Raw genomic sequence first — 24,920 nt, 5'->3', positions numbered from 1 at the left:
GTTGTTTCAATGACACACAAGATGAAATTCAGCTAGTCAAAAACTGAAAAAAGGCAGGAAGCTAGAAGGATTAGAAATAGGAAGATGGCAGCCTAGGATTATAGTGGCAAACAAACTAATCTGGTTCAGAAACCAGAGTCTAATTTTATTCCCAAAACAGCACTAGAGAGTCACCCTTGGGGGCAGAAGAAATCACCTGGAGGGTGAGGGAAGCAGCTGGTGTAGACGTCCATGCGAAAGGCTTCCTGCCTGAGGAAGCTGCACCTGGCATTTTCCCTCACCTGCAAAACCACCCTTCCAAAGTATCTGTCTGAGCTTTTCCAAGTAGCTCTCCTTCTGTAACAGTTCTCATTTTTCTTTTTTTCAGAAAAAAAAAAAAAAATTAGGTATCAGGGACCAGAAGAGTCTCATGAAACAAGTGTATTTATTTACACAAGAGATAAACTCATAAGAACTAAACATCCAAAAGGCAGCAACTGTTTCTTTTGTATTGAACATGAGGCACAGAAAATGAGAAAAGGAAAAATCTATCCCACATGAGTTATGCCTGCAGCAAAGTAACAGCAGAGCCTTCTGTATATGCACAAGGCACTCACACACACACACACACACACTCACACACACACATGGCATGCATGTAAGACAGAAAGACAGACATGAAATTGCTATCACAACAAATGTCATAACATGTCAACCAAAATCCTAGCAAACGGATATGTATTAATACATCCTGCAGCTGCTGCTAAGTCGCTTCAGTCATGTCCGACTCTGTGCGACCCCATCGATGACAGCCCACCAGGCTCCTCTGTCCCTGGGATTCTCCAGGCAAGAATACTGGAGTGGGTTGCCATTTCCTTCTCCAATGCATGCATGCATGCAAAGTCGCTTCAGTCGTATCCGACTCTGTGTGACCCCATGGACAGCAGCCCACCAGGCTCCTCCATCCACGGAATACATCCTACCACTTACTAATAGGTGGCACTATGCAGTTGAAGCAACTACATTTACACTGTGTGTTCTCAGTCGCTCAGTCGTGTCCGACTCTTCTCGACCCCATGGACTATAGCCCACCAGGCTCCTCTGTCCAGTGGAATTCTCAGGCAAGAATACTGCAGTGGGTAGCCATTCCCTTCTCCAAGAGATCTTCCCGACCCAGGGATCGAACCCAGGTCTCCTGTATTGCAGGTGAATTCTTTACCATCTGAGCCACCAGGGATTATGTGCATTTAATTTACACAAGAGTCAGAAAACAGTTCATGTGGCAAAAACAGTGAACTCAGTGACAAGCATGCCTGCTCTCTATGCAAACCTCACACTTACATTGTTGACATGGAAAAAAAATCTGAAAATTATTTTTATCCAGTTAAATTAATTGGTTTATCAAAAATTTACTTCCAGCGCTCACCCTATACAACATGCAGCTGTCTCCAGAAGAGGACATGTTTTATTGATGCAAACCACACCACAAAGGGGTACCTACTTCTTTAGAAAAGTATAGAAACTGCCAGAGTCTGTAAAGCACCTTTCCATTGTTGACCCATTAACTCCCGTTTTGTCACTTGTCTTCATAATAACCTCATCTTTTCAAGCTTAGGGCTTCCCTGATAGCTCAGTTGGTAAAGAACCTGCCTGCAGTGCAGGAGACCCTGGTTCAATTCCTGGGTCAGGAAGATCCACTGCAGAAGGGATAGGTTACCCACTCTTGGGTTTCCCTTGTGGCTCAGCTGGTAAAGAATCCTCCTGCAATATGGGAGACCTGGGTTTGATCCCCGGGTTGGGAAGAGAAAGGCTACCCACTCCAGTATTCTTGCCTGGAGAATTCCATGGACTCTATGGTCCATGGGGTCACAAAAAGTCGGACAACTGAGTGACTTTCACTTACCTTTAACTTTTCAAACTTAACCAGTTTTTGAGTTGAAGGGGGATTTGCAATATCATTTCTATCATGGTAGTAAAGATGCACTGTCCTAACTTACTGACACTAATACCCAGCCAACTTTCACACTGTCACGTATATGAAAGAATAATCCAATATGCTGAAAGCCTGAGAAGAAAATCATGTTAGGAGGTTACTGTTGTCTTACCTAAAAAAGGGTGTTATTGGCCACATTTAACAACAAAAAATCAAATTAAAGAAATGCAATCAACCTACACACAAACATAATATAATTTAAAAATTCATAAACATCAAAGAATCTCCCTACAAACATCACCCATTTCCTTCCCAACATGGAGGCTTTCATCCTGGTACTTCTGGGCAAAGACAATAGCAGGCTATAAACCTAAGATTTGTGGAGCATTTGTTAAGCAGTCAACAGATGTTAATTTAATCCTCACAAAGTTGCATGAGTATCATTATTCCCATTTAACAGAGGAGGACACTGAGGCATGGAGAAGTACATTCATCTGCCTAGAGTCTTGCCCCCCAAAAATATTCAGACAGTCTGACACCTTTCAGTATCATTTTGGGGCTCTCTTCCCTCAGGCTCATAAAGCAGTGCTACAAGACTGACTCTCCCTTAAGAGTAGCTGTCATTTTATTGTAAAGTTGAAAAGCCCTCACTAGCTCCCTACTGCCAATCCCAGAGGCTTTTATTTGGGCCCTCTCCAGGTGGCTTTATTTTTGTCTCACAGTGGTATCTGCAGTCTCCCAATTCTAACTGCAAGAGGCTGGTTGCGGACCTCCTAAGGCAAGCAAAGTTGCAGCTGCACCTGCCCTTGCATTTGCCTCCAGCCTCCAACCTCTACCATTTCCCCCACAGAACTCTCCCTGGGGCCCACTGCCAACAACAGTCAACCTCTCAAAACAAAGAGGAAAAAGTGTGAAAGTGTTAGTTGCTCATCACATCTGACTCTTTGTGACCCCATGGACTGTAGCCCACCAGGATTCCTCTGTCCAAGGAATTCTCCAGGCAAGAATTCCGGAGTGGGTAGCCATTCCCTTCTTCAGAGTATCTTCTGGATCCAGGGATGAAACCCGAGTCTCCTGCATTACAGGCAGATTCTTTACTGTCTGAGCCCCGAGAGAAGCCCAAACAAATCAAAACAACACAAATTAAACATTATTTTCTTGACATCCCAAATTAAATGAACTTTTCCTTTCTCTGAAATCTGAGGATGGTTCACTTTCCTTATGTTTTTCCCTCATCTATGTGCTCAAGTAAACATCTTCTAAATTAGTTCTAACTCATCCTAATGACTTTATTTAATGTAAAAAAAAAAAAAAAACAACACCTAACTTGGTTTTAGAGAACAGCCAGGGTTCCTGCAGGCCATAACACAAAACAACTTCCTGAAGGGAAACGCCATTACAAGCATCTCTGTGAAACAGATTGAACAACACTTAGGCTACAAATATTTCCCCTAGTTTCCTCCCAATATCATTGCCTTAGAGATGAAGCCTCCAATGATAGTGACTATCACACAGTAAAGACGGAATGTTGACAAAACAATGCTAACAGTGATTTGATATTTAAATTTAAATTTTCTTCATTTTATGTGAAGATTAAACTTTGTTATTTAATGAAGTAGAAGAGAGATGTAAGGGAGGGAAAGGGGAAGAGGGAAACATATATATATATATATACAGCAGAGATTCTGATGCAAAATCTTAATTTTAATTAAACTTCTTCATTTTTTTCCCTACCTGCATTCTGACTATACTCAAGGGTATTGGTCATATTTTATAGATATTTATATACTATTTTTATATGTTTGGCTTTTATTTATTTATTTTGGCTGTGCTGGGTCTTGGCTGAAGTGCTGGCTTTTCTCTAGCTGCAGCAAGTGGGAACTTGCTGGGAGCCAGCACGGGAGATCCCATCCATGACAAGGTCATGTGGAAGAGACCTGATAAGCAAAGCTTCAGGACTCGAGAAACCCCCTGGACCTGCTCAAGCATCTGTCCCAAAACCGGAATCTGTGTCTTACTATTTTATGCCTTTCACCAACTCTTCTGACATTAACAGGGGGCTATCCTCGACCACCTTTCTCCGGAAAAAAATCAACTTAGGGCTCCAGTCGATAAATCTCCTGGGCATGAAAGGAGTATTTCAAACCCCCTGTTAGCATTCTAGCTTACTTGGCAGGTTTATCCAGACTCTTGCAACATTGTTGAGCCAATGCTTGTGGCCAAGTTCCCACATCCCTTATCCATTGTGTTCCTGGAAGTGCATATAGTTAGGGTGTAGAAGAAACAAGTAATAGCCTTAGCATTAGCAACATTAGACGTTGAGTTAATAAGTTCTTTCTTTGCTGTAACCCACTGAATCTTTGCTCCATAAAAATGTAACTCTGTACTTTAAGGGTGATGCAGGCTAGGAATTTAAGAAGAAACACTTCAAGGGAAAATTATTGTTCTGGTTGACCAACCTTTATCAAAAAGAGGTCATAAAATATCAACAGGCCTCTGGGCCAGAAGATAATGTACAAAAAATAAGACTCTTGCAGGAAAAAAACTGGTATCGATAAAAGTTAATACTGATGGAATGTTGAGTTGACTCTGCATTTTTCATTTTGCTCAGTGTACAACTCAGGGTATAAAAGCCCTCTCTGAAAATAAAGTGATGGGCCTCGCTCACTGAAGCTTGGTCACCCCATGTCATTCATTCATTCATTCGCCAACGTTGTCCATCCTGAGGATATCCCTGGACTCTGCTGAGGCTGGACCCTGGCAGGAACTACTCTCAAGTTGTGGAGCACAGGCTTCTCGTTGAGGTGGACTCTCTGGTTGTAGGCACAGACTCTAGGGCACGGGGAGTTATGACATGCGGGGTTAGTGGTTACAGTTCCCAGGCTCTAGAGCATAGGCTCAATAGTTGTGGTGCACAGCTTAGTCGCTCTGCAACATATGGGGTCCTTCCAGATCGGGGATCAAACCTGCATCTCCCGCGTTGGCAGGCGCATTCTTTACCACTGAGTTACCACGGAAGCCCTGTATATTTGATTTTGATCATGGATGCTATTTTCAAAATTAGATTTAAGTAAAACCAGAAATTCAGTTCTTGGCAGGTATCATTTCATTTATACATAGCCAACCTTAGATTATTCAAGAACGGATTATGTGAACTGAGGCCCTGGCTGTGTTTGTTCTGATTCGGCCAGTTCCTGATACCTGTTCAGACTTTCCTTCAATGATCAGCCTCTACTCGAGCAAGGAAGTAGGTGAGGGCTGAGGACCCAAAGTTCCCATGATGAGCTCAGGTGATACATTTGATGGACAAATAACTCAAACAAGGCTTGAGCATTCCAAGTATAGTTTCATATTCTCCAGCTTATTATGAGGGGGTCATTTTCTTTTGCAAGGACCTATTGTGTTTTGCTGTTCTGTATTATTTATGTAAAGGATTTATTTCCCTTCCTGACAGCATTGACTACTGGGAACATAGATGAAAAGATTTTACCCCCTTCTTCAAATCTGTCTAATCACAACAACCAACACCAACAGAATTATACATTTCCCAGGCCAACTGTGTGGCATACAATTAAGGAACTTCACAAGTACAAGAACATTAAAGTCACAAGATACTCAGAGTTGATTTTGACAAGCTAACTGTGCATGTTGGGTAAGAAAGCTGCCTTTTCACCTCAGTCAATCTAACTCCCCTTTTCCAACAACCCATGTACTCCCTAAGTACAAACTCTGTTACCCGAGCACATAATCCTGGTTTAAAATGCTTGAGAAAAAAATATGAGGACATGTCCAAGTGAAATTTACTTCTAGCCTTAACATGTATTTCAGAAAAGTGGGAGGAAAATGAAAGAGGCTATGTTTGACTTTCAGTTTTGTTGGTAAGTTTCCTCTCACTGAACAGAAAAAAAATAGGGAAAATGAAGAAAATAAAATTCTTCATTAATGTAATACTTGATGCCTCCCTATAAAGCATTCAGCCCCAGACAGTCTGCTAATAGCTGTGTGTAAAATTCATTCTAGGGTAAATCTCAGATTGCGTGCTCTGTGATGACCTAGAGGGAGACCCAAGAGGAGACATATATACATGTGGCTGATTCACTTGTACAGCAACTGAGACGACATTGTAAAGCAATCACATTCCAATAAACAAAAAATTTTGTGTGTGTGTTTTAGCCTTAGCAGGAGAAGTTAAAGGAATACCAAACTCCTTCCTCACTCCAGCTCTTTAAAGAACAGCACATAGGCAGTCTCAGGCACGAAACAGAATTGAGCCAGGGTTTTGATGTGTAACGTTTAAAAGATGAAGGGAGCAGGAGAGAGGAACCCGATGAAGGGCAAGAGGAAGGCTGTTTGCACTCTGAGGGAGGGCCGGGTCCCCGGGAGAACTCACACTGGGGAGAGGCCAGGGAAGATCTTGCGCAGGTTGGTGCCGATGTGCGCCAGCACCTCGCTCACGTCCTCGGGCGACGCCATCTTCATGGAGATGCTGCACTTCTCAGTTTCCACAACCATCTGCAACGACCGGGTGGGACACTGCTTAAGGAGGAGGCCAGTCCCTAAAGTTATGTACTTTAAATAGTGTAAACTACACACAGTTTCCACCCCCAGCCGCCATCCTTGGGGAAACATTCCAAGGCCCCCAGTGGAAGCCTGAAAGCAGGCAGTACGGAAGCCTATATATATGCTATATTTTTTCCTATACATACATGCCCATAATAGAGCTTAATTTATAAATCAGGCACACTAAGAGACTGACAATAACTAACAACAATTATAACCATCAGTTCAGTTCAATTCAGTCGCTCAGTCGTGTCCAACTCTTTGCGACCCCATGAATCGCATAGACTATAACAAAAGTTATGTGAATGTGGTCTCTCTCAAAACATCTTACTTACAAATTAAAGTCTTTTCCATCTTTTTTTAAATGGAAGCATAGTTGAAGTACAAATTTAATGCCTTTTCCATCTTTTTTTTTAATTGAAGCATAGTTGCAGTACAATATTATAAGGTATGAGTACATAAGATAGTGATTCACAACTTTTAATGTTTATACTCCATTTATAGTTATTATAAAATATTGGTTATATTCTCTTATGCTGCACAATATATCCTTGTAGCTTACTTTCTACCTAATATTTGTCCCTTTTAGTCCTCTACCCATATACAATGCCTCCTCCTTCCCACTAGTAACCATTAGTTTCTCCTCCAGATCTGTGAGTCTGCTTTTTTGTTATATTTACTAGTTTGCTGTAATTGTGAGATTCTACACATAAGTGATACCATACAGTATTTGTCTTTCTAATTTTACTTAGTATGATCCTTCCAAGCTCATCCACGTTGCTGCGGATGGCAAAGTCCCATTCTTTTTTATGACTAAGTAGTATTATACTGTGTATATGCACATGTGTGTACATATCACATCTTTGCTATCCATTCACCTGTTGGAAGAAACTTAGGTTGCTTCCATTCCTTGGCAATTGTAAATAATGCTGCTATGAACACTGGGGTGCATGGATCTTTTCTAATCATTGTTTTGGTTTTTTAGGATATATACCTAGAAGTGAAATTCCTGGATCCTATGGTAGTTCTACTTTAGTTTTTTGAGGAACCACCATATTGCTTTCCACAGTGGTTGCACCAATTCACATTCCCACCAATCATGTATGAGGGTTCTCTTTTCTCCACCTCCTCGCCAGTATTTGTTATTTGTATTCTTTTTGATGACAATCTTTCTGACAAGTGTCAGGTGGTATCTCATTGTAGTTTTGATTTGCATCTCTCTGATGATAGCAATGTTTTGCATCTTTTTATCTGCCTTTTGCCCATCTGCACTTCCTCTTTGGAAAAATGCCTATTCACTTCTGCCCAATTTTTAATGAGATTTTTTTTTTTGATGTTGAGCTGTATGTTGTTTATATATGTTGAATATTTACCTCTCATCAGTCATATCATTTCCAAATATTTTCTCTCCTTCATTGGATTCTCTTTCTTTTTTTGCTTTGTCAATGGTTTCCTTTAAGGCCTTTTCCATCTTCATTAAGTAGTCATCACACTCTGTGGCTATAACTTTGGCAACTTGAGATGCAACAGCGAAATAGCACAAATTTCTTTTTCTTGCCTCACAATTTCACAGATACAAGATTTGCTCTTACCATAGATCTAAGCATCCTCAGCATATAATTTTTTTCTTTCTTTATTAATTCAAGAACTTTCACCTTTTCATGTAAAGGGAGCACTCTGTGGCTTCTCTTTGGCACATCAAAATTGCCAATATTATGACGCTTATGCTTCAGGGCCATTATAAAATAAGGGTTACTTTAACACAAGCACTGAAATACTGTGACAGCTGGTCTGAAAACCTAGCTGGCTACCATGTGACTAATGTGTGACAAACACTGAATGAAGAGATGATTCAAGTCCTGGGTGGGATAAGGCAGGACAGTGCAAGATTTCATACATGCTTGAACAGCATGTATGTAAGACTACTCAGAACAGCATGGAATTTTTAAGACTTATGAATTGTTTATTTCCAGATTTTTCCATTTTTCCAACCATGGTCAACCATGGGTAACTGAAACTACAGAAATTGAAACTTTGCATAACAGGATACTTCTGTGCTCATGCTGGTATATACTAATAGAATACCAGATTTTAAGAAGCAATTTCTTAAAATAATGCTCTTAATTTTAATACTCAATGAACTGTCTGGGTAGAGTGGTTAGTTTGTCAGAAATATCCAGAAACTGAAGCAAGTGTCTCTAAGGGCCAAACTGCAGATTCAAACAAATCCCCTCAATGATGGAGAGTGAATATCCACATTTGTGGGTGACTTTTCCTTTTACCAAAAGTTTACCTTGACTTACAAAGTCTGTTATATTCTTACCATCTAGTTTAAGTAAGAATACCTCCTTCGGTGAATACCGGAGGACAAAATGGTAGTTCCATTTTTTGAAAACATGTTTTAAAAGCAAGACATCATGAGATATTTAAGTAAAAGGGCAAAATCTTTTCCCTGATAACAAAAGAAAAATCAAGTGTTATAAAAGCTTCAACTTTTCTAAGAGAGGATATTTGGAAAGGATTATATAGAGGGAACAGGTTAATAAAAGTCATGCTAGGTGAAGACTCAGCTCTAGAATTATCTGGTGGAGATGTCCAAAACTTATACCAAAATGCTAAACTGAGTTCATATAGCTAGGCTTACAAATAAGAATAAAACAACTTGATAGAAAGGGTAGGTCACAAAAGAGACATTAGACTGACTAGAAACACATTCCAAATAAAAAGGTGTTCAAGTCACTTCTTTTTAAAGAAAAAAAGATAGCATTATCTTGGATCTCAAAAATATTAATGTAAAATGCAATCCCTTTGATGATCACTGCATCAAAATATCCTTGTATATCTACTCCCTGTTTCTACTTAATTTGTACAAAAATATGATGGGGAAACTCCACCCTTAATATGCAACTAAACAACTGGATTTAAAAGAAGCTTTTGGATTCGCTGTGTGTGTGTGTGGCTGTATGTGCAGCTCCGTCCTATCCAACTCTACAACCCCATGGACTGTAGCCCACCAGGCTCCTCTGTCCATGCAATTTAGAGTGTCCTAAAATTAGCTTCCTGGTGGCTGAGTGGTAAAGAATGATCTCTGGTTGAGGAAGATCCCCTGGAAAAGGAAATGACAATCCACTCCAGTATTTCTGACGTGGAAAACCCCATGGACAGAGGAGCCTGGCAGGCTACAGTCCATGGGGTTGCAAAGATTTGGACACGACTTAGCAACTGAACAAAAACAAAAAAATCAGCTGAATTTTAAAAAAAATAATCTGTATTTCAAAGTGCTTATATTAAAGGAAAAAGCAACCCAATTTATTTGTCAAAATGAAATCAAAAAGACTTAAGTAATTTAAGTCCTTATATGTTACTCTTTCATAAGTACCCTTAGAGAAATCTGTTAACAAGTATTTAATACATACCAACTTTGTAATGGTTAGTTGGCTCCCTGAATAGAAAGCATTTTTTTAACCCCAATTTTCACTACAGCACTGCCTTTGAAATTCTCTAGACAAAGACTTCGTTGGTCTTGTAGCAGTTGGTCCAAGAGATATTTGTCCCAAAAAAGGCAGCAAGCATTCTTGTACATGGCGGTAGTTACTGACATGACACTTCAGTGATATGTCTTGAGTAAGGCTAATGCTGCTGATGTTTCATACACACCTATCTGGGCATGCGCAGGTTTTAAAAAGCCAGATACTTGGTGATACAACCCCTTTGTCTATGTTCCACGCCCCATCCCTAACCTTCCCACAACAGGTAATTATATTTTTCACTATAACATACTGCTTCTTTCATTACATCTAGTGCATCTATTCAGTTCACAGTTTGGGCATCATAATTAGTAACTAGCTTATTCTAATTCCACTTAATCGTAACACCTAATCATCCTTAACTGTACAAGATTGAATAGAATGACAGGGAAGAAAAAAAAGGTGACAGGTGGGAAGAATTGAGGCCTTCGAATTCAACCTCACATAAAAGAATTCATCCAGTTCAGTTCAGTTCAGTCGCGTCCGACTCTTTGCAACCCCATGAATCGCAGCACGCCAGGCCTCCCTGTTCATCACCATCTCCCGGAGTTCACTCAGACTCATGTCCATCGAGTCAGTGATGCCATCCAGCCATCTCATCCTCGGTCGTCCCTTTCTCCTACTGCCCCCAATCCCTCCCAGCATCCGAGTCTTTTCCAATGAGTCAACTCTTCGCATGAGGTGGCCAAAGTACTGGAGTTTCAGCTTCAGCATCATTCCCTCCAAAGAAATCCCAGGGTTGATCTCCTTCAGTTGTATAAAAAATGGTCCAAAAATCCTATAACTATAAAACTATACAACCACTGATCTCTGTTTATCGACCATAACAGCAAGAAAACTTGAACACCAGAAAGTGTTATGGCAAGGAGACTTCTAAAATAAGATGACGCTCTCCCACATTTTCACAAGGAGGAGGAAAAGAATAGTAAAAGTCACATTTCCCAAACTCAGCACCAAATTCACTCACGCTCACTAATATACCATGAAATGTATATGTCTCCTTGCATCTTATCAGAATTTACTATAATTAAATGATAAAATTGCAGAGACAGAAAGTTAATAAATCCCAGAAAACACTTAAAAAAATGTTCTGTTCAAGGCTAGTCAGGCAGATGCCATCATTCTTATGATTTCACATCAGAAAAAAAAAAAAAAAAATCAGCAACATCAACGGTCCTGAGGTAACACAGGTTGTTCGTTCTCAACCTGTGGGACACAACAGAACCAAATGCCCACCTCAGACATATGGAATCCTAACTGTCGAGAGTGAATACGTGCGAGAGTGTGTGTATGTGGCAGAGGAGGGAGTAGGGTTGCTGGAGGTACATCTTTTTCATTTTTTATACAAATTTTAAAGGTTACTCTCCACTTATAGTTACTGGAAAATATGGGCTATATTCCCTGTGCTGTACAACACATCCTTGTAGCCTGTCTTACACCCAATAGCTGAGGCATCAGTATTTTTAAAAAGCACCACAGGCAATTTTAAGACATCAAATTTTGAATCCCACTAAGTGACTCATATTGCCAGTGTCTGGATTGCTAGCTCCTTTGTGAGAACAGTCCCACTGTTTCACTATATAGTGATTTGATTTTCAAGGTCCACACCACGCATAAAGTCAGACCGAAGTGACGTTGCAGAGCTGCTGTTGTGGTACTTATAGTGACAGAACAGCTCCGTGGGACTGAGGCAGATTACCTTAACCCTCATTCCTCTGAATGCTGGACATTTTGAAGGCACAGCACCATAAGTGTGATCAGTTTCAGCAGCCACATGCAAAAATTGGTCTTGCTGTATCTACTTCCTTTCTCATAATGAAATAGCACAGTCTAATCATATTCTGAATATAACCTTGGCATTGACATTTCAATACCACCCTTCTGTTCGCATCACAACCCCAAAATCATAAACATAAACATTCCTGAATTAAGACCATCAGGAAGGCCCTGGTTATGTCATCATTCATGAGTGATCACTCCTGCATATGTTTGCCCATTTGGGCAAACATATGGAGCTATAATTTTCCTTCCAAACTCCAGTTCCTGGAGAATGATAAACAGATAGGATAAAACATTGCTTTAAGATGAACTATGGAAATGTTCCAAGGATTTGTATGCAATCTCAATCAACATAAAGTGACAATTTCGACAATTTCTTTTAGGAACGTTATCAACAAACTACACACACACACACACACATTTTCTTTAGAGTTTTTTTTTTTAATTAAATAGAAGGAAATAAAAACATCAGAGTAAGAATCAATGGAATATAAAACAATCAATGAAGTCAATAGAGAAAAGTGAATACAACCAAAAAGCAAGTTCCTTGAGAAGACCAAAAGAATTGATAAACCTCTAACCAGATTGATATGGAAAAGAAAAGCGAGAAGAACCAAACCATCAACATCATGGAAGATAATCTACAGATAATTAAACGCTAACAAGTGGATACTATGAACAACTTTATATCAGTAAATTTGACAAAGGTATATAAGACTTGTATACTGAAAGCTACAACAAAATACTACCAAGATAAATTTTAAAAGACCTAACGACATGGAGAAATGATTTTCTTGGATCAGGGATTCTATTTTATTAAGACATCAGTTCTCTCCAAACTGAGTTATAGATACAATATAATCCCAATCAAAATCTCAGCAGGCCTTTTTGTAGAAACTGAGCTGAGTCTAAAATTCATATGGAATGCAAAGAACAAAACAATTTTGAAAAAGAAGAACAAAATTGGAGGACTAACACTATCTGATTTCAATTCTTGCTATAACAGCCACAGTAATCAAGACAATGCAAGATCAACATAAGGACAAATAGACTTGAGGGACAGGATTAAGAGGACCAAGGAGACCAGAAAAAGACCAACATTTATGTGTACAATTGATCTTCAACAAAAGTGAAAGTTCAGTGTGGAAATGACAGTTTCAAACAGACATTACTGAAACAAGTAGAAATATATACATTAAAAAATTGATCCACATATTGCTTTATATAAGGAAATGATTAACACTTCAAAATGGATCATAGACCTAAATGTATAACTTAGAGCTATAAAACACCTAAGAAGATATAGACCATCTGCGACCTTAAGTTAATCAAGAATTTATTCAATATGTCAGCATGATCCATGAAAGAAAACAGACAAACTGAACTTCATCAAAATTTTAAAATTCCACTTTTAGAAAGCACTGTAAAGAATGAAAAAACAAGCCACAGACCAAGAGAAAATATGTACAGATCATGTTTAATAAAGGATTTGTATTCAAACTATACAAAGAACTAGTAAAAGAAAGAACAAGAACTTAATTTTTAAAATGGCAAAAGATTTGAACCAACACTTGAACAAAGATACATGACAGCAAATAAACAGATAAGATGCTCAATATCGTTAGTCACTAGGAAAATACAAATTAAAACTACAAATTTATTAAATGGCTAACATTTAAAGCACTGATCATACTAGTATTGCAGAGGATGTGAAGGAACTAGAACCCTTACAATGTTGGTGGTGATATAAAATGGTACAATCACTTTGGGAAACAGTTTAGCAGCATCATAAAAAAGATAACAGACACCTACCATACAATTCAGCCATTCCACTCCTAGATATTTACCTACATGAACTAAAAGCCAATGACCAATCAATGATTTGTAAATAAAAGCCCAATGCACCTTTGCTTGTCAGCCAAAAGCTAGAAACAACCCAAATGTCCATCACTGGATGATAAACTGTGATATAGTCATACAATGGAACACTACTCAGCAATAAAAAGGAATGAACTATTGAGATATGCAACAAAATTAATCATTCTCCAGATAAATACACTGCCTAAAAGGAGGCACACACACTGATTCTACTCATAAAATTTCAGAAATTAGTGGCTGAGAGCAGATGCCTATAGGTGATTACAGATGAGGAGGGGCAAGGGGAAATGTTTACTAAGATGCGTGAGAGTGATGCATGGGAGTGATAAATATGTTCACTATCTTGATTGTGGTAACTGTTTCATGGTTCACATGTCACAGCTTATCAAGCTGCACACTTTAGTTGACTGCATGTTACAATTCAATAAAGTTGTCCTTTAAAATCTATATTTTATTAATATCAAAAAATTCTCTTAATCACTCTATTCCCAGAAAGATCTTACATAGTATTGTAGAATAGCTATAAAATTTTAGTGCTAAAACTTGTACAACATTTCTAAGGAACAGTACTCTCACATCTACATTGCCAGGGAATATAAGAGCTCATTAGGTCTTTCCATACTAAGTTAGAACAAACTGCTTCCTTTATCATGAACTCCTGACCCCTGCCTACCCAGCCCCTGTTGAGTCTCTCATTCAAAAACTCCATTTTCCCTTATCTTGTTTTTCCACATTATCTCAAGAAACTTTCATTAGTAAACCAAACAGAAGGTATTATCTAGTTTCAGAAACTCAAGAAAGGTTCTGACCTTGGAATAATGACAAACAGGTTGTTCATACCCACCTGAGCTGGCTTGCTGCAGATGACACCGTGAATCTCCAAGTAGCTGAAGGTTACTTCGAGCTGCATTGAGGGAGGGGGAGGAAAGACAGACCTGTAATAAGGGTGTTAAAACCTATAATTCAAAGTAAAAATGCTACAATTAGAAATAGTCCAAGTGCAACAAAATATTGGGCATCTTCTGAAGGTAGGCTGGTTTAATATCTCCATTCAATCAATATGACATGACCTTTGACCTATCATATTTCAAAAAAAGCATTAGTAACTTTCCTAAAGGGCCAAAAGGAAATGCCAAGTCTGACTTTTTAAAATTTCATCCGAGGACAAACCCCATGGAAAGTTTCTGTACTTCTACTCCATTATTTATTTACTGAGGAATGACTGTATGAAGGGAGCGATCCAAATAGACTTTTTTCCTCTTATTTCAAGATGTTGCTACAGCAAATCAGATCAGGATAAAGACACTGTTGGTTTTCTCTTCTTTCTAAACCCTTACCCCTTTGGGTTACATTCTGGCCATTTATTGGAGCCATCATTCTTTCCACTGTTTTTTAAATGGATTTAGGAAAACACAGTATTTAGGAATTTTAATCTGTGCTCCAATGAAACCTAGTTATTAATAAATAAAAGTCTTCTGTCCCTGTATATGCATAAATTATTATTTATTTCCTTTCTATTTTAATAACACATGCTCCTTTCTCGCTTCTCCTATAATCAGCATTTCTTTTTCTCCAAAATATCTCCAGTCTCTCACTCTTTGCCTATTTTTCCTGGAAAACTGCCACTAATCTTTCTCCCAGTTTTTCAGTGTTTCATCTGAGTACAGCAAACAGTCACAGCACCGAGGACTAAAGACAATGGGCAGAACTGAGCTGGATCAGTTTATTTCACTCTCTTGCTTTAAAACTGGAAAAGTAATGGGGAAAGAACCCACCTAGAACCAAACCCATAGGACCCATAGCTCTGCCTGCTGGTGCTATGCTGTACCTTTATACATTTGGTAGGATCAATTTTAGAACAGAGGACCCCTGAATCTCCAGTTAAATGCTTTGAAGTATGAAAATGAGGTCTGGAGGTAAAAAGATAAATTCATTGCTTCATCATTCACATCACTGAACCAACAGATGGTTACAGAAGGCCTACAATGTGCCAAGACGGGCAAGAGAAATGACACATTTATCTCATCCTCCCAGAATTAAATGCAGTCTTGAAGGCACCTCTTAAACATTCAATTAGAGTGGATGTCTTCTTCCCTATCGTTATGAAGATCAGTACTTGGTGAGGTTTGAAAAGTCATTTAAAGCAGGAATTTGTTTCTAAATAAAGTGTATCTCTATCTTCCCATTTATTTCAAATTAAATCTTATAAGCATATTTTTATTTGCCAGCCTTGACCATAGTGCCAAAGTTTCTTCTTTGAATCAAGTCCCTTGGGCTGGCCCTTCAAAGGCATTTCCTCTGTGGGCCACACTCATAACTGCAGAGCACCAACTTTCAATGCAAGCTCTTTAAAATGGAGTGAGAACTTGAAGACATTGGGAAAGCAATACGAGGGTATAAGTTCTCTAGGTATTATATTCCCCATGTCGTGAAGTAGCTCAGTCGTGTCCTACTCTTTGTGACCCCATGGACTGTAGCCCACCAGACTCCTCCATCCCTGGAATTTTCTAGGCAAGAGTACTGGAGTGGGTTGCCAATATTCCCCATGCCCCTGGCCTTTAACAGATGCCTGGTCCTTAACACGACAGTAATATTTTAAGTGAATAACTTGATCAACATTCAATAATTCATAGATGCTCTCTCTTTTTACAGCCTATTTCATTGATATGTGAAATATATATTTTTTTAATTAAAAACTGTAATTATAACTACTGTGAACAGGTTTGAAAACAAACCACTGACTCTTAGTGGGCACTCATTCAACTGGTGGGAACAGGTGTCTGGGAGGACCTGCACTCTTACAACCTAGCAGCTACGAAGATGCAGCTGGCAGCAGTCAGCATCACCAGGGCTGGCATGGGCATCTGTGGTCAGTCTGGCTGAGAGAGGTCAGCTGGAGGTCAGTTAAGATGCTTCTCCTGCCCCTCAGGGCTGTCCCTGGAATAAACCAAGTGCCAGGGAGCCAGGAAAGCACTGAGACATTCCAGCTAGGCCCTGAAGAACGACTTCAAGTGTGTCCAACAAAGAAAAACAGAAAAGGGAAATCCAGGCAGAAGAAAAAGAATCTGCAAAGGCACAGAAGGATTCAGAGAAGGAGGGCAAGGCTGAAATGGGAAGCAGACTCTGCAGTTTTGGGAATGAGGAAGGGAGGACAGGCTGAGTCTGTTATTGATCATAACAATCAAGGGTTATTGATCTTAACGATCAATGAATGCTGAGGAGGGGAATCCCTGAGACACTGACTGATGTCATAACCAGGTCCAAGGCATTCTCTCTAACCTCACCGACAGCTCTTTTTAATAGGCCTGTGCTCTCAACCCCTGTCACTGACCCTCCCCTGACTCCAGGCCACCCTGAAGACAGCTTAAAGAACTGTCTGAGCAGGAGCGGGCAGGGGGACTATTGAGGAAGTGGAGACTCAGGCGGGCTGCAGGAGACCTAGGGCATCTTTAAAAGAGAACCACAGGTACTGGAATCAGTTAGGTATGAGGAAAGAACGGGCCCAGGCTATCCACAGCTCTCTCCCATCCTCTCGCTCAACACCTCTACTCCCAGCAAGACAGGCCCCACCCGACAGGTGGCAGAGCCAATCTAACTGTGATTATGTGACGCTCCTCCGGGAACTCCCACTATTCTGCACGTAGTGACCCGTGTCATGACTGCCCATCTTTCTGGCCAGTTTCCTTTCCTCCACAGCCTCCTCAGTCCTGAGCCCACACCCCAGCTCCCCAGATGCACTGTGCTATTGTCAACTGGTAAACCTCTGACCAGTGGGAGACCCCTTCCACTGCCTGGTTGACGTGGGGTCATCTTTCAACCCAGCTTCCCTACAGACCCTCCCCTGACAATAACCCACTCCCCATCCCCCTAAGCAGAGTTGGAGCCTTCTGGGGGGAATGGCAAAGTTCTATTTCTTCATCTGCATGTGGCTGCAGAGGTCTCTGCTCGGTGATTAATCACGGAGTTGCACATTTCTATTCTGCACATTTGACTGCGTATGAGGTACATTTGACTATAAAAAGAGAAAAGAAAATGTTTAATTAATCAGCCCCAAAGAAAAGAGAATAAACCTGTGCGAAAACCAGAGGCTGTTGTACACTACTGTTCTGAATATAATTATTTCCCCAGAAGAATGAATGTCTTTGACACTGGCCCTGCTTCTTAACCAAGGTATGCTGTGATACATGAAAACCAGCCTTCTCTCCAGGGCAGCCTGCTCGCGGGACACTCTGAGAGAAGGTTTGCCTTTCTTTCTTTGTGATGCTGACAATATCAGAAATCAGAACCAAACTGCCCTAGCCAGGCTAGTGTGAATGTTATATATATCATGGGATGAAAGTGGCCATTTGCTCAAGAGCAGAGCAAGGAGGGGGCAACAGAAGGGAGACACATGACTCTTCAAGAGGTGATAACATTTTTAATTAGGGTAAACATATCATTCAGGAGCCTTCCAGTCAATAGACTGCTTGACTATTTTCCTTCCTTAATTAATTTTTCATCAGTACAATAATGGTTAACTCACTTCCTTATATCCTGCCTTCAGGTACTTTAGAATACAGGTAATTTAGTCCAAAATCATTTACATAATAACTGATTTCATTTATAACACATTATAAACGTAAAGCCTCACTCTGTATTATCAAAAGGGGTGGGATAATATAAAGTCTCATTCCTTAGAGAAACTGTGTAGAATCTAACATTTGCATGATTAGAAAGAAAAAAGGCATCAGGTACCAACAGCCTTTGATTGGCAAACACTGGGTTGGCACCTTCTCAAAATTCAGCGAAAATCATGCAAATCATTAGTCAGTCCTACAAGTTCCACCGTGTCCAGCGCATAAGAAAGTATTCACAAGACAGTGGCTAAATATTAAATTTTAAGAATAAAGGACTAGAAACATGATGCAACCCAAACATCATAGTCCAATGAGGCTGAAAGCATCTTCCTGGGTTTGTCGGCAAGTGAGGCAAATTCAGCTCAGTAGAAAGTTGAAAAGAGGAGGATAGTGAGTCTAAATCTTTTCCCATTCATTACTTGCAAATACTCAGATAAGCCAGCTCTGTAGTTTTTGGGCTCTTTTCTAATAGTTCACCTACAAGGCTACTGTGAGAACTGAGTGAGATAATGTACTTAAAATATACTTGATAGATAACTAACTAAATTCTAGTGATAACAAGGTACTTTTAGGGATGCAAAGCCCCTGCTCCCATACTTTGATGAGAACCATGCATCTGTCACTAACTGGCGTAAGCCTGACCTCAGGCAAGCTACTGTCCCTCCCTGTGCCTCAGTTTCCTTATCTGTAAGACAAGAAGAATAATGAGACCTACCACATGGCTTTCACAACTTATTTTTAGGGAGATCATCTTATCTTATTTACTAAAACAATATTCAATAAATGTAGCTATCATTATCATTTTAGGGAAAAAAAATCCCAATTTCTTGTTACCATTCAGTTCATATCCTATAAAACAGGTCAAAACCTTTCTGTGACCATAAAGGAAATAAAAAGAAGTGATTGTGGTGCCTAATTCACAAGTTATCCGTTCAAGTGGTAATTTGCACCCTATTACAAAGGACATCTTATGGAAGATGTTAGTCTTTTTTAAAGGACCAAGTGGTATCATGTTATTTTCTAGAGGCAACACCTCTAAAACTATATTTTTAGTTATTTTTTAGAGGCCACACCAGAGTCCTCCACCATGGAGGAAGACTGGGTGGCTACATTTCCGGTCATACACTCTTTATGAGTTAGGATGCTTATTCCCCACGTGTCAAAGCCTTAGAAAATTGAGCCATTACTAGACCCAAGGAAATAAGAACCAGACTTGAAGAAAGTATAAACCCTGCCCCAGTTGAGAGGAAAATCATTGAAATTCACCAGCCCTGAGGATACGGAGCATGAAATACTTCGCTGCTTTTCTTGGATGCTCTACACAGATAGGGGGACAAAGAAGATATGCAGGTGCTTTCTGGGGAGAAGGAAGGAAAATAAGGTTGTGCAAAGAGAACTCTGGACATACTGGCCTAAATCATAAATCTACGCAACTTAGAATCGAGTGTGTGTTGTGTTGGGCTGTGTGCGTGTGTTGGAAGGAGGAAACTCATCAACACTCACCTTGGTGGGGATTCGTGCTGTGACGAGGAAGGCACGGCATGACGTGAGCACCTGTAAGATAGAAGTGGCAGCATCAGTATAAATACCAGAAAGTTGGCTGGTGGGCTTTGGTGTGACCCACAGACCATTAGATACTATAGCCTTGAGAGGCTGGGCTCCGGAGGCTTCCACATAAGACTAAGTGACCTGGAACAGATTATCGACCTTGTAGGAGTATTAACTTTACCCTAACAATCACTGGATGAAGGGCTGTATTGAACAGATCACCTGCCAAATCTCAAGACGAGCAACCAGTCAGCAGCCCAAAAGAGCCACAAGTTACTACAGTTGAGGAAGCAAGACAGGGCTCAGAGATACTAAAATACAGATGTCTTATGCATAGGAGGAGCCCCACTATTTCAACAGCAAACTTAATGAAAAAGTCAAGTACTTATTTATGCTTTCCAAAATACAACCGCCACCCGAGGTTGCCCACTTGCTTTCTGTTCTCTGTCCACTAGCTGATAACATTTACATAACGCACAGGCAGCAGAACAGGCTATTGTTCCAAGAAGTCAACCCTGACTCCTCTGCTATGCCTGTCTCAGTCCTAGAGAGCACATTTATGGAAGTTTCCATTCCAATTCTCAGCTAAGAACACATAGATAGCCCATGGGGTCCCGTACACCTACAGGCCTCTCTTGCCCAGCAGGGGCCCTAGAGAATACTAATGCTGGGAATAGTCTGAACTCCTAGTTCACACCTGGAGCAGAGCTCCCAGACCACCCACCATTTTTAGTACCCAAATGTGCTGCTTTGCAACCCAGAGGTCCTGCATGGGGGGGTGGTGGTCTTTGCAAGAAAGAAAGAAAGCAGACCCCAACACTTCTCAAGTTCTGATGGGAGAACTGTCATTGATTTTCCAAAGAACTCCCCTGTTCCTAAATTGATATTTTGTGACTAATGCACATGTGCTAGTCTAAGAACGCTAGATTTGGACAAAACTGGCTTCCCTGGTGGTTCAGATGGTAAAGAATCTGCCTGCATTGTGGGAGACCTGGGTTCGATCCCTGGGTTGGGAAAATACTCTGAAGAAGGGAAAGGCAATCCACTCCAGTACTCTTGCCTGGAGAATTTCATGGACAGTAGAGCTTGGTGGGCTACAGTCCACGGGGTTGCAAAAGGTCAGATGCAACTGAGCAACCACACTTAGAAACCATAAGTCAGGGAACCTGAGGACCAAGTGGTTACAGGATTTATCTAGATTCAAGCCAAGGCTCATCCTGTTCATCCACACACAGAAGGTGAATCCAAATCCACGGGTATGCCTGTGGGCTGCTCTGTGCCTCTCTCTAGTCTCCCAACTTCAAACAGAAACAGTATATTTTCTAGAAACCTGCTTTGACGAATCATAGGTCACCATTATGGGGAGTAACTCAAGTCAGGACCCTCTGTGAGAAAGATGAGAAAGGGATATAGCCCAACATTGGCTGAGAGAGTCTGATAATGAGCACGGGGAAGGCAGAGGGGGAGGGACACGGCGCACTGCGAGACTTTCCACCCAAATGTCTTCAATCACACGTCTTCACAGGGTTCTTGTCTACCTGGGGTAATTTTTGCTATTTGACTTTAGAGGGGATGTGCTCTAAAAGACCTTTTATCAGTGACTTCTAAAAGTGGAGGCAACAAAAGATATCTGTATCTGAATATTCCAGAGGCTGGGAACCACAGTTCTTTTCCCAAAGAAAAGATCCTTTCTTTTAACTAAGGCCCGAGAAAAAAACAAGCAATAGAAAGGGGAGAGGTGTGTAACACGTGGGACCAGATGGGTGAGCAGAGGTCAAAGGTAGCCCAGGAGTAGCAGGACTAGCTACATAACTTCAGGGCCCTTGTTCAAAATTATGAAGAATTCTAAGTCAGAGACAGAAAGCATTAACCCCAGCACAGGGTCCCCCTGAGAAGGATGCCTTGTGCAACTGTACCGGTCCCGTGCTCAGGAAGCTAGCCCTGAGTCATTGCAACCATATACAAGTATTCCCTACGTGCCATAAATGAGCAAACATCCTTGAATATGTTAATACATTTAATCCTCTCGACGACTATATTCTTTGCCACTATTTCCCCCATTTTTCAGACAAATAAACTGAGACTCTGATGTAACAGCAAAAATAGGACTCCTACCTAGCTTTGTCAGTCAGCTAGCCTATGTTCTTCACCACTAGGCTACCTTTACACATTCCAACCCAATCGTGCCTTTGGGTACTCTAGACGCTGGCAATTTACTTAGATTTGAGGTAGAAAGGTACAGCCCAGCGGGCTGCCTGTGACGGGGAAGAGACTCTCAAAGCTCCCAGCTCAAACACTATCTTCCTCCAAGTTCCAAGTTTAAAGGAATTCTCTTTTCAAATCCAAGAATGACCTGGAGAGCTACATTTTTTTCAGCTAACCTCACTGGCATCACTACCCAGGAAGGGAAGCAGGAAGAAGAGTTTGGCTGCCTTAGGGAAAGGGCAAGAGGCAGTTTTGTTTACTGAGACACACAGGGTTCCGTGGTGAACATCTGACAGTCGGAAGAAGCTGGGACAGTAATAGAAAGGGAGATAAAAGGCGCCAGAGACAGGCACAGTCAGCGTTGTCACCCACTTAGGTCGAACAAACAGGTTACCTGTGCTAAATTACAAGATCAGGACTCAGCTTTAAAGGATGAAAATTTACCTTCTGTGAACTAAGACCCTGCCCCACAGTTCACCTTGTTTCATTGAAATTCAGTTGATTTACAAGATTGTGTTAGTTTCAGGTACATAGCACAGTGACAGAATTTTTGCAGATTCTACTCCATTATAGACCATCACAGGATAGTGAGCATAACTCCCTGTACTCTACAGCATATCCTTGTTGCTTGTTTATTTTATATACTGTAGTTTGTATCTGCTAATCCCATACCCCTAGTTTGTCCCTCCCTCCTCCCCTGTCCCCATTGGTAACCACAAGTTTGCATTCTGCATCTGTGAATTTGTTTCTGTTTTGCATATACTGTCATTTATATAATTTTTTAGATTCCACATCTGAGTGGTATCATTTTTCTGTCTTACTTCACTAAGCATAATATGCCAAAGCCTTTGACTGTGTGGATCACAACAAATTGTAGAAAATTCTTCAGGAGATGGGAATACCAGACCACCTGACCTGCCTCCTAAGAAATCTGTATGCAGGTCAAGAAGCAACAGTTAGAACTGGATGTGGAACAACACACTGGTTCCCAATCGGGAAAGGAGTATGTCAAGGCTGTATGTATATTTTTACCCTGCTTACTTAATTTATGTGCAGAATACATAATGAGAAATGCTGGACTGGATGAAGCACCAACTGGAATCAAGATTGCCAGGAGAAATATCAATAGCCTCAGACATGCAGATGATACCACACTTATGGCAGAAAGTGAAGAAGAACTAAAGAGCCTCTTGATGAAAGTGAAAGAGGAGAGTGAAAAAGTTGGCTTAAAGCTCAACATTCAGAAAATGAAGATCATGGCATCAGTTCCCATCACTTCATGGCAAATAGACGGGGAAATGAAGGAAACAGTGACACACTTTATTTTGGGGGCGGGGAAGGCCTCCAAACTCACCACAGATCATGACTGCAGCCATGAAATTAAAAGACACTTGCTTCTTGGAAGAAAAGTTATGACCAACCTAGATAGCATATTAAAAAACAGACATTACTTTGCCAACAAAGGTCCATCTAGTCAAAGATATGGTTTTTCCAGTAGTCATGTATGGATGTGACAGTTGGACTATAAACAAAGCTGAGCACCAAAGAATTGATGCTTTTGAACCGTAGTGTTGGAGAAGACTCTTGAGAGTCCCTTGGACAGCAAGAGGATCCAACCAGTCCATCCTAAAGAAAACCAGTCCTGAATATTCATTGGAAGGACCGATGCTGAAGCCGAAACTCTAATACTTTGGCCACCTGAAGCAAAGCACTGACTCATTTGACAAGACCCTGATGCTGGGAAAGATTGGAGGCAGGAGGAGAAGGGGACGACAGAGGATGAGATGGTTGGATGACATCACCGACTCAATGGACATGAGTTTGAGTAAACTCCAGGAGTTGGTGATGCCTGGCATGCTGCAGTCCATAGGGTCGCAGAGTCAGACACAACTGAACAACTAAACTGAACTGAAGGTCCATCCATGCGGCTATAACATAGCAATATTTCATTCTTTTTATAATTGAATAATATCCATTCCACAGCACATCTTGATGTAGCACCTTTTCAAACTCTGCTCCCCCTCTAGCAGAAAAGGTTTAAAAATGGAAATAATGTCAACAGTCATGATGACCAGCATGACTACAGGAAGTCAGATTTCTCATCTTTTCCTTTATCTATCTATGGTTAACCCTTGACCAACTCAGGGCTTAGTCTGCATATAGCTTATAGCGGAGTGGGCCCTTCGCATCTACAGTTTGGCTGCATCTGAGAATTCAACCAACCACAGATTGCCTAGTAAGTACTGCAGTATTTATTACTAAAAAATATCTGCATATAATGTGTAGCTCAACTCCTGCTGCTCAAGGGTCAGCAGTATACTGCAGCACACACACTTCTTCCTTCCAGGGGTTCTTGTATGATCAATCTCCAATCTTTTCAAGAATCTTAAGTCCACAAAACTTTTGCATAGAAGTAAAATAATAGCCAAATCATAAAACTCACACACCAGAAAGGACTCAATATCAATCACCTAATGAAAGACCATAATCTAAGAAAAGATCCAAAGAAACGTGTCTCATAGCTAGTCCCTACCAGAGCTGGACTAGAGGCTGAAACTCTTTATTCACAGCATACGACTACCTTTTCACTCTCTCCTCAGATGGCAATAAGGGTCAGTGCCAAAAGCCCCAGATGGGAACATGAAGCCTCTTCAGTAGCCAGAAGAGCATACTAACCTCTGTGAATATGCCCTCAGAGGAAAATTGGTGCCACAACACCCAGGATCATTTTACAAGTACAGTAGTAATACCAGCCGATACTTGTGGGGTACCATGTTCCCACGGGTTTGCATACATCATCTGCTTTAATCCTCACAGCAGCCAATGCGGTAAACACTGTTACTAACTCCATTTTAAGAAGAAACTGAGACACAGAGATTATGTTACTTGCCCGAG

The 24,920-nt window shown here is 40.7% G+C and overlaps 1 protein-coding gene across 1 annotated transcript in view; it reads right to left on the bottom strand.

Moving 5' to 3' along the window:
- Positions 1-24,920, bottom strand: part of CARMIL1 (capping protein regulator and myosin 1 linker 1) — a 308,343-nt gene that overhangs the window by 155,741 nt on the left and 127,682 nt on the right. The window contains exons 3-5 of the mRNA XM_052648705.1: positions 19,776-19,826; positions 14,501-14,560; positions 6,303-6,424 (exon numbers count right to left, since the gene is read on the bottom strand). Coding sequence (XP_052504665.1) covers positions 6,303-6,424; positions 14,501-14,560; positions 19,776-19,826 — 233 coding nt within the window. The remainder of the gene's footprint in view (positions 1-6,302; positions 6,425-14,500; positions 14,561-19,775; positions 19,827-24,920) is intronic.

Source organism: Budorcas taxicolor, chromosome 11 (assembly GCF_023091745.1).
Source record: "Budorcas taxicolor isolate Tak-1 chromosome 11, Takin1.1, whole genome shotgun sequence".
Lineage (NCBI taxonomy): Eukaryota > Metazoa > Chordata > Mammalia > Artiodactyla > Bovidae > Budorcas > Budorcas taxicolor.
This window is presented reverse-complemented; position numbering and strand designations above follow the sequence as displayed.